The sequence below is a fragment of the Durio zibethinus genome, chromosome 11 (assembly GCF_047325235.1).
Source record: "Durio zibethinus cultivar Kanyao isolate XHJ-2024 chromosome 11, ASM4732523v1, whole genome shotgun sequence".
Lineage (NCBI taxonomy): Eukaryota > Viridiplantae > Streptophyta > Magnoliopsida > Malvales > Malvaceae > Durio > Durio zibethinus.
Window position 1 is genome coordinate 6,115,602 of NC_143172.1, and position 10,936 is coordinate 6,126,537.

The 10,936-nt window shown below is 29.9% G+C and overlaps 1 protein-coding gene and 1 pseudogene across 2 annotated transcripts; both read right to left on the minus strand.

The window, feature by feature from the left end:
- Positions 1–331: 331 nt before the first annotated feature.
- Positions 332–2,122, minus strand: LOC111290006 (homeobox-leucine zipper protein ATHB-12-like). Of its 2 annotated transcripts, XM_022881406.2 has the most exons (3): positions 1,791–2,122; positions 1,258–1,649; positions 332–1,182 (listed from the first exon to the last, which is right to left on the minus strand). In XM_022881406.2, exons 2-3 carry the CDS (start codon positions 1,630–1,632, stop codon positions 826–828), a joined length of 732 nt encoding a protein of 243 aa, XP_022737141.2. In that variant the 5' UTR covers positions 1,633–1,649; positions 1,791–2,122; the 3' UTR covers positions 332–825. The 2 variants fall into 2 exon arrangements, with proteins under 2 accessions (XP_022737141.2, XP_022737140.2); XM_022881405.2 differs by having other exon boundaries at positions 1,258–2,121.
- A 2,798-nt stretch (positions 2,123–4,920) lies between these two features.
- Positions 4,921–6,804, minus strand: LOC149516017 (cycloartenol-C-24-methyltransferase-like; annotated as a pseudogene).
- Positions 6,805–10,936: the final 4,132 nt, after the last annotated feature.

Consider the following 10,936-nt stretch of genomic DNA (forward strand, 5'->3'; position numbering starts at 1 on the left):
CATTTGTACTACTATAACATTTTATCATTCTGCTTGCATTTTTCTATACGATTAAATGAGTATAAAAACCGGGGGAAAACTATTGTCTGCGACTTTGTGATCCTGCTTGCGGACATAAAAACATACTAGTATGGTATCCAGCTTGAGGCCTTAGCCCTTGTCATGCCACTGTAAGTGTCTTGAATGTTTTTGAAATCATGGAGAATCCAGGTGTAGGAAGCTTTTCTCAGTTGTCTCTCAGCTTTGTTGTTGGGAAGTATAGTTTTAACAACTGGATTGCTCTGAATAAAAAAGAAAGAAATAAGAAAAAGAACCGCAAGTGCGTGCATCATGGTTTTGGTTACATGGGGGATAGAATTATGGTTCTTTCTGCCTTAATAATGAATGTAGTTTTCTTCTTTGCTTCATTTGTGCTACTATAACATTTTATCATTCTGCTTGCATTTTTCTATACGATTAAATGAGTATAAAAACCGGGGGAAAACTATTGTCTGCGACTTTGTGATCCTGCTTGCGGACATAAAAACATACTAGCACGGTATCCAGCTTGAGGCCTTAGCCCTTGTCATGCCACTGTAAGTGTCTTGATTGTTTTTGAAACCATGGAGAATCCAGGTGTAGGAAGCTTTTCTCAGTTGTCTCTCAGCTTTGTTGTTGGGAAGTATAGTTTTAACAACTGGGATTGCTCTGAATAAAAAAGAAAGAAATAAGAAAAAGAACGGCAAGTGCGTGCATCATGGTTTTGGTTACATGGGGGATAGAATTATATGCGGAGAGATCTAAATTTCAGATTTAATTCATTCCTCGATGCAACGGCTGCATATTTTAATTTCCATTCAACCTTAACCAGTATTCCCACCAATTTGAACTACAACTTGACTCGTCCAGGAAACAATTGGATTCAAAACCGCACCATTTTTCTGATGAAGTCAAGGAGCCATCTCTGGTTTCCATCACTTCCAGAGCCACTCTATCCTCATCCGTGCTCTCAACATTTCTGCTATTTTTATCGCTTGAAAGCATGTGGTCATAGCCTTCAAATAGAAAGGTGATCTTCTCCTTCGCGTCAAATATAGCACTCATGTTCCCGGATTTGCCATCACCACTATTTCCGGCTGTTCTGTTTGGTCCATAGGTTTTGTTTCCATGTTCCATCTCAAGCTGACTCTTCAGTTTTTGCAACTGTTGAGAAACCCCTAGCATTAGAACTGGCAATCAAAGTGTTTCAACATGCATAGTGAATGACAAAGGAGATACCTGGATACTCAAGGATTGATTCTCTCTTTTCAAGGATTCATAGCTAGAAGCAAGAGCATCGTAACTCTTTTTCAAAATGTTGTAATCTCGCTCAATTTGCTTAGTTTTGGACCTAGCTCTCCTGTTCTGGAACCAGATAGCAATCTGTCGGGGCTGTAGTCCAAGCTCATTAGCTAGTTGATGTTTTATCATCGACTCCGGTCTTGAATCTGACTCAAACATGAACTCTAGTGACTTAATTTGTTCATCACTGAATCTTCTCTTGTTCTTGTTGTTGGGTCTAACATTTGTAATAGGAGGGTGCATGTCCTGATCTAAACCATATAAACCAAGTTCCACCTTCACCGTCGCTACTGCTTGGAGTTGCTCTCTCATTGCCAACACGGTAGTACCTGTTTTGCAGAATAGAGGGTGAAGCAAAATAAGATGGAGAGGTGGATGTATATAAATATAGTAATAAGATTGGGACAAGTGCCTAAGTGGTGAGGGTATCCGAGGGGTAGGGCTAAAGACGATTTTGATGGGGAAAATACCGATTGTAATGTTGATGCTCTATTGGGACACCTGTTGGACAACCTTGTGTGGGTTTCTCTCTCAACCAACATAGACATTTGTCTATGAACCGTCCCTCGAATATATAGGTCGCTACGTGATTGGTTATGCAACTTGCATGAGTTCTATTTTGTGATTTGGGATCTAGGTAGGTTTCTTAAAGACGAAAAGTTTCTGTATGATTTGTTTCAGCGTACAGGGATCAAACAAACGTTATTTTCACGCTCAATTTGGATGACGATGTGCTGATACAAGGATTTCGCAGGCTAAAACGCGTATTCCCAACCCATTAGACATGAAATAAATCATATCAATATTCATCTGTTGGTTACAGGACTTGAAAGAATATGAATATCTAAGTACTCCCATCTTAATTTATTGAACGGTGTTTCCCAGGAAAGTCATTCGTTTAGAAGCGACTTTCATCGTCGTGCAATGCGAGAAAGCCACGTTTTGAGTCTAAAATAATTCTTTGACAACAGCAACTTTGGATCGTAGCGTCAGGACAACGCCAATGGTAAAGCTGGCTTTGCAGATAGAACCAATAAGTTGACGCCACACTGTGTCTGGAGTCAAAAAAGGAGGTCCACCTTTTTCGTCCTTTTGCATCCGAACGTGTCGATCATCTTGTGGTTATTTGGACACGCAAAGTGAAATTTGATGGCATTTTGGAAAAAGTTTGTGGTGACAAGTGTCTGGTAACACTTTTAAGTTTAGGGCACAAAATTGATCCTGGAAGATTCGATCGATGTCCACACTTCGCAGTCAGACTGTCACTCTCAGTTACTGTTTGAGGATCGTCACTTGGCTGCACATTCAGCTCCCTCCTATGGTTTCTGATAAACTGGCGGGCTGGGTCTTGTCAGCTTAGAAAGGAACTCTCCATTCATTAATTTCATCCTTCTTTCACATGTTCAAAGTGGAATTTTAAGTGTTCATACCTGGTGGGGGGTTTTAAGTCATAAATCAAATTTGATTGAAAACTAGTTTGGTGGGTTTGGGATGGGATGTGATATGACTTTTATTAAAACACTTAGAACTCCCCAGTTTATCTGAACTTCTTTCCCAGATCATGCAAAAATGTTCAGACTTCAGAGCTCACACTTGGTATATGAATATCTTGTGTTACTAGGCAGAGTTCATAACTAGGTTTAAACTTTTGTTGTGTTTTGATTCAACAGATTGTAAACATCTATAACAACGATGATTTGCCATTCGCTTTCCAGTCAGAGCCAAAATCTGTTCTCACATTTGGTTATTGTTGCTCTATCCTTCTCATTTTTCAGACATTAAAATCTAACGAAACCGAGGCAGCGGCAGTGCAAGCAATCTGTAAACTGAATTGAGCTATAGCCCATGGGCTGTCCAATGGACTTGTTCAGTAGCAGTTGATTCGGTCTTTTACTATAGTTCAGTACGGCAATTATCTTCAGCTTTAGCCCAGTTGATCACCCCTCATTGGACCGTCAGATGCTTGGGTCTCTCACTTTTAATTTTTTGAGGAAACCATCTTTCCACGTAAAAATTTTCACTGTGTTGTATAATGATTGTTAATACATTTTCGACTAAATTAATTATTAAAATTTGTCTAAATCATTTTTATAATTTTAATAAATTTTATTTATTTATAGATTCAATTTAAAACCATAAATTTTAATTTCATAAAAAAATCATTAAATTTCAATTATAAAGTGATTGGAAAGACATTATTCATCATCGGCTAAAATAGTATAAATTTTTACTAATTTTTATGTAGTGAAAAAAATCTTTTTTCCATTTTTTGTTATGCTGGTGTTGATTTTTTTTATTATTACTGGTAGGCTGCCCTTGCTTTGTCGAGGATATAAATTTTTTATATTTTTTAATACTTTTTTTTTAATCTTTTTTTTACTAACATATAATAAAATAAGAATTTTTTTATGTAGAATGAAATTTATGCAATAGATGTAGAATTGAATTTATGCATTATCATTTGATGGTCAATATAATATCAACAGATTTAAATCTTAATTGGATGAAAATTTATTTGAGAATTAGAGCGAACAAATATGATACCTTTTTTGAGGTATATCATGGCACCATTAAATCGATAAAGCTTCATCCTAAAGTGTAAGATTTTCAATCAGATTTAGTTTTAAATCAAAGAAAAAAAAATCAATGATAAAATTTTTGGAAGGCTAAATAAAATAAAATGAAAGGCCAATCCAGCATTATCAAAATCTTTTCTTCTTGCACCATTACTTGAAAGGGAAATTACAGAAACCTATTAAAGTTACATAAAAATAATAATAAAATGGTTATAGATGCAACCTGTTAAAGTTACACAAAAAAATATAGTAAAATAATTATAGATGCAATTAGTGTATAGAAAACAATTCATTTGATCAAATAAATGCATTTATGAAATTATAATCTAATTATAATCCCATTTCGTTGATTTTTGTAAAGAATGCATTCTTTCACATTATTAGACATATTTCATTATTCTTTAATTGAACCACCGAAAACCATAAGCAATTAAAAACAAAAATGAAATGAAATACCAAAAACTAACAATTATGCAACAATAAATTTTCAATTATATTTACATATGCATGCATTTTATTTGAATTCTTATAAGAAGAAACCAATCTAACCAAGAAATTTTTTTTCCCATTATACTACTTTTAATTAGATTTCTCAACTTTAATTAAATTATCAAGTCTTCCCTAACAATCAAATTATATTCTTTCAAATACAAAATACAAAAAATTTCAATGAGCCAACCAACCAATATTTCTATTTTTTTTTTTTTGTTTTTCCTAAAGATTTGTAGGCAATCAAATAGCATTCCAGAATCAAGCTTTAAACCATAAAGAAAATTCAGAGAAAGCAAAAATTAGGACAAAGAACACAAAATTTTGAACATGCAATCAAAACCTAGCAAAGATTGTAGGTGAAATTATCATAATTGTCAATAACGATAATGGGATTCTTGTTTTTTTTTTTTTTTTTGTTATCCAAATCTGAAGTGGTTGAGTCTGATATAGCAGATGCCAATGATACTATTCTAACAATCCCAGTTCTATTTTTTTGGAAAAAACCAACCCCTGCAAAACAAAACAAAACAGAAAAAAAAACTATTATTTAATACTTTATACATTAAAAAATATTTTGAAAAAAGAGAAAAAAAAAAGACTTGGTGGAGGAAATAGCCTAAGTAGGCGTGACAAAGATCGAAGTTAAGGGTAAACCAATATATAGAAAAAACCATGGAGAAATATGACTTCTAACTAACATGCCACATTCAACCAACCCTTTTGTAGCCTTCTCCAAAAAATCTTGAACCATTTAACTTCCTTTGGAGTAAATCCCACAAATTCTAGAACCTTGAACTACAACAGGGAAAAATTAGAGGTAAACACGTATGAACTTAATATGACTATCTCATCCAAGAACATTGTTTTTTCATAAAGAGAATCATTAGAATGGAAAAGTCTTTAAAAGTTTTTACCATATTTTTAATGATGAAGTGTCCAATAGCTGTTAGAGGGAAGCTACTTAATGAGAAGTGATTTTTATCTAAAGGTAGGTATCAAGGGACAAAAAAGTCAAGAGCTTTATCTTTCTTCCATATAACCTAGAAGACAAAATAGAAATAATTACTAGTCATATTCCATTTCCAATTAAAAAGAAAAAAAAAAGGAGGGAAAATGGGAGAGAAGCAAAAATTCACCTCAAAACTAGGCTTTTTTAAAGCATTTAGGCACTATCTAGTCAACCTGATATATGGAAGACCATCACCAATCTTAATTTCTACCTGTATAAGTAAAACTTTCATGTAACATCAACTTATGGATACACCATAAACCAAGGAGCATTTTAATGCTCTTTAGATGCCAACTTTAATTTTTTGATATTCTTAGTTATGTGGATTAAAAGAATCAGTTATGCATCAGTCATACAAGGCAAAACACTGGCCAAGCTTTAATACTTTGTAAATCTTCTTGTAGCATCCATACTAGTCAATAGAAATAACAATCAAATCAAATCAAACAAAAACAAATCAATATATGATAGAAACTTCATAATCTATTCTAGTTGAGATGAAAATAATCATGACTGAGATGGGAAAATTTTAAATTGACATATAGCATTCGATGCATGGTAGATAGCTTCAATTACATAAGTTGCTTCAAAGTTGTTGTTAGGAAATGATATCTTTATAAAGTCAGCCTACATTAGATAACAATAATAAGAAAATTAGTATTTAATGCCTTTGTAATTTTCTTATCAACAATTTTACAACATAAAATACTACACATTTGTAGTTTTTTTCATTTTAAACTGCAAACAAATAATCCTATCATTCACTGAAAATCGATAGACATAAAGAAATCAGCTTAAAGTCCAAACCCATCACATAACAAGAGTTTTCAATTCAATCACCATAAAAAACTTCCCTAAGATTCTTTGCATTATCAAATATGTGCCCAAGTTGACAATAAGGTAGGGAATAGTAAGAATAAGGCGATAGGAATAGAACGAACCCTAAACCTTAAAAAAAAAATAAAAAAATATGAAACTCTTTCTATTCACATTTCGTTTTCTCAAAAACCAAACAAAAAATTAAGAAAAATAAAATTGAACAAATAGATGTTACCATATTTGATGGAAAAGAGAGAATCTTTGCATGAGAATCACATATTTGAGTTAGTGAAATTGCTAAAGGGTAAGAAAGCATTCAAAGAATATTGAACTAACATAAGATAAGCTCCATGTTTTGGGGAAAATGATTCATAAGATAAGACAAAAACCTTAAATAGGATAAGAAATATAAGAAGATCAATGAACATGACAGAGGGATTCAAAATCTAAAGAAACAACTGAAAGGAAAGCAACTGTGTTAGACTGCTTATCCTTTGGAGTAATATTCTCTTAGAAAACTTAGTGTAATCATTGTTGAGAATTTTATAGTAACAAACACATAAGCAATTCAATAAAAACAATGGACATGATACTAAAATTAACTAATTCTCAATAACAAGATCATTTTCACTCAAATTCTCCTTATTCATTTTGTCATCAATATTTTTACTTATGAAAAAATGTGTTTCTCCTCCATATTTCCTAAGAAACCTATTGGGAAAACTTATGTCTACAATGAAATTGGAACAACAAATAAGTACAAACAAAAAAAATGAATGCATGCATGAGATTTTGATCTCCAAACGCTCGTTAGATCCAAGGCAAAATATAAAAAAAATGAATAAAATAATTTTGCATTTTAAAATAGTAAATGCGAGAATTTGTGCATGAAATTCATTTATCTCTTTTCCCCTTTTAAGCACATCTTTTGAGTAACCAAATAGAGTGTTAACTAATTGAGAATAATAAAAAACACATAGGACCAAAACTGTAACAAAAGCTTCCAACATTGTTTAAAATAAAATAAAAAAAAGCATGATCTTGAGGAAACAACCCAATAACTATAATAAATTTAGAAAGATGAGAAGTTAACAAACAAAAGAAAGAGTGAGAGAAGAAAGTTGACCTTGAGTACTTAAGATAGGTGTCATTTTTCACAATCTCGAATTATAAAAACAAAGAATGATTGGAAGAGTTGATTTAAAAATTGAAAGATGGGTGAGACCTAAGGTAAAATACAATTGTTACGCTTAGCTCTATAGCTAGCTCAACTCTCTCTCCCTCATTCCCTCTTACGCCGTCTTTCTTTTTTTTTATCATTTTTTTTTACTTTGCCTCTTTTTTTTTTTTTTTTGTCTTGAGAGATCCAAAAGCTTCAATCTTGGTTTTTTTAACAATGAAACAAATTGAGAAGCTTCTAGGAAGTTTTCTATAAAAAGACCAAAATTACCCCTAATTCTTTTTTTTTTTTTTTTTACATTGTTAGGCTGTCTCTTTCATTACAAATAGGGGCACCACAGGGATTTAGGTTTTTAGTAACATTTTTTTAACATTTAGCTACGTTTATAAATATCACTAAATGATTTGTAGCAATTGCTAAAATTGCTACTAAAAGTGTCGGCTATATACGCGTAAAAAAAATAGTGATGTTTTATAAAAAAACGTTGCTAAGTTAGTAGCGTTTGTATAAAAAAAATATCATTAATTTAGTGACGTTTGTATAAGAAAAACACCATTAATATAGTGATATTTGTATCATAAAACGTCACTCTATTTAACAATGTTTAAAACAACAATCGTCGCTAAATTAGTAGTATTTGTATAAAAAAAATGTCGCTAAATTTAGTGACGTTTTATGATACAAACATCACTAAATTTAGAATTTAACAACATTTTTGAACACAAATGTCACAAAATTAAGAAATTTACTTTTTTTTAAAAAATTTCTTTTAATATTTATTATTATCATTAAATAAAAATGTTAAAAGAAATAAAAACAAACTTAAATTCTGAAATCGAATTTAATAAATACATAATTTGTTCAAATATGCATGTCACACAAAGTTTAATAATTAGCATAACAACGTTCAAATTATTTTGGTACATTCACCAAAAAATTTAAAATGCATGAAACTGATGAATACATTGATTTGAAATTCTACCATTTATTAAAGGATTTTTTTTTACCTTGGTCACTAGCGTGCTCAAGAACCTACTAAATAATATCATACAAGTTTTAACACTTAATAATAAACTATTTTTTATATTAAAAATATAAATAGTTATTAAATATAATACATAAGTTGTGGACCACCTAGAATACTTCCTGAAAATTGTTGTTCAATAAAATTTATAAGAGTATCGAATCAATCATAAAATTGCTAAAATTTTGCCCGTTCTTGGTCAATTCTAACATGTTCATTTTTAATTTTAGCACTCTCATGTTCTCTTTCTACTTCTATTTGCTAAAAATATTATTGCATAGTTTGTAATTCCTCTTTTAATATGAAAACATCTCGCGAAGACTGACTTGCTAAGAATGTAAATTATTGAGAGCTACATCCATAGTAGCTAGATGATGTTGGGCCCAATCCAAGGCTTCGAACCCGTCCATGTTTTTCTTTTCCAGTAATTTTTGTGAAAATCTAATTTTTCAATTCTTACATGTTAACAAAACCATTAGAGGCTACTTCAATCTAAGCAGTCATTTACTATTTCACTTTTTTTTATAAATTAATTAGATAAAACTATCAAGTTTAATGATTAATTCATAATATGTTTAAAATAGTAAATATTTACTTTATGTATAAAACAAATGTAATAAATTATTACATTTTCTTGTGTTTTGACATTCAGGTAAGATCCATCTTTTTTTGTGTGAGTTAATTGAAAAAGTTTCACATGTTCAATTTTTTCACCTATCTCCATCTTCTATGTAAAAACATATGTTATTGTTAAATACATATCAATTGCAACTTATTTATGCATATCAAGCCTGTAAATCAAGTTCAAAAATTTGAATAAGTTTAATATCATGTTTTTAATCTATCTAAATTGTTAAAATAAAAATATAACTATAAAATTATATTTTTGCCCTTGAATAGCACAAAAGTCTTAAATAAACATAAACAATAAAAGCATTTTGGCCTTTCACACATATCAATTATGAAAACCAAATTCAATCATTTAGACAAGTTTAATATCATATATTAAAGCCATCCAAATTGTTAAAACAAAACAATAATAGCAACTTTGTATTTTTACCTTTTAATGGCAAAAAAATCCTAAACAGGTAAACAACAACTTTTTCGCATATATCAACTGTAAAACCAAGTTCAATCATTCAAAAAAATTTAATATTATGTTTTAAAGCTATCCAAACTATAAAAATAGAACAATAACAGTAAAATTATATTTTTACCTTTTAACGGTACAAAAAATCCTAAACAAAGGTAAACAATGACTTTTTCACATATATCAATTGTGGAAACCAAGTTCAATCATTCGAAAAAGTTTAATATCATGTATTGAAGCCATCCAAATTGTTAAAATAGAATAATAATAGCAAATTTATATTTTTTCCTTTAAATGGCAAAAATAGTCCTAAATAACAGTAAATGATAACTTTTTCACACATATAAACCGTAGAAACCAAGTTCAATTATTCGAATAAGTTTAATATCATGTATTGAAGCTATCCAAATTGTTGAAACAGAACAATAATATCAAATTTTATTTTGCCTTTTAATGGCATAAAAAGTCCTAAATAGATGTAAATGTTAGCTTTTTTCACATATATCAACTGTGGATACCAAGTTCAATTATTCTGATAAGTTTAATATCATGTATTAAAGCTATACAAACTGTTAAAATAGAACAATAACAACAAATTTATATTTTTAACTATTAACGGCATAAAAAGTCCTAAATAGACATAAATAATAACATTTTCATACATATCAACCGTGAAAACTACAATAATTTGGATAAGTTAAATATCATGTATTGAAACTATCAAAATTATTAAAACAAAACAATAATTGTTAATTTACATTTTTACCTTTTAATGGCACAAAAAGTTGTAAACAGACATAAATTACAAATTATGACATATATATCAACAATGAAAACCAAGTTCATTCATTTGGATAAGTTTAATATCATAAATTTACTATTTTTTTTTTTGCTTTCTTACAAAACTTTTTGATCAACTTGTGTGGCTATATTTTTGTTGCTTTCTGCTACCAATCCTAATCTATTATCTTTCTTGTCATAAAAAATAATTACGTATATGATAGAAATACATATATTACCAACTTAAATCATAAAACACTTTTATTATGAAAACTAATATTAAAAGTTATAAATTATAACCTTTCCTTTTTTTGAGAATCAAAATCTAATTAATTGTTTATATTGTCACCTAATCACATTACGAGGTAGATTTTTCATTGTGGCATCTACAGTTGTATTTCGATCAAAATACTTTTTCTTCAAATTATGCTTATAGCCTTTCCATTTCTTTCTCAATTACTTAAGCGCAAATAAAGTTGGTATTTCAAGTACAAATCTTGAGTGTAATAATATAAAAAGAAAAGTTTTAATCAATAAACTAAATTTAAAATAATTAATTTTTTTATATGTAATTAATTATACTAATACCTTAATAAAGTTTAAAGCATGGGCCTTAACTTCTGTTAAAACTTTATGCCATGTTTCA

What these genes read in the sequence shown, in the direction of transcription:
- LOC111290006 (XM_022881406.2), bottom strand. Translation starts at nt 1,632, where the DNA reads ATGAGAGAGCAACTCCAAGCAGTAGCGACGGTGAAGGTGGAACTTGGT. An exon ending in ATCAATCCTTGAGTATCCAG is followed by an intron (nt 1,183 to 1,257) that starts GTATCTCCTTTG and finishes GTTTCTCAACAG; the next exon opens with TTGCAAAAACTGAAGAGTCA.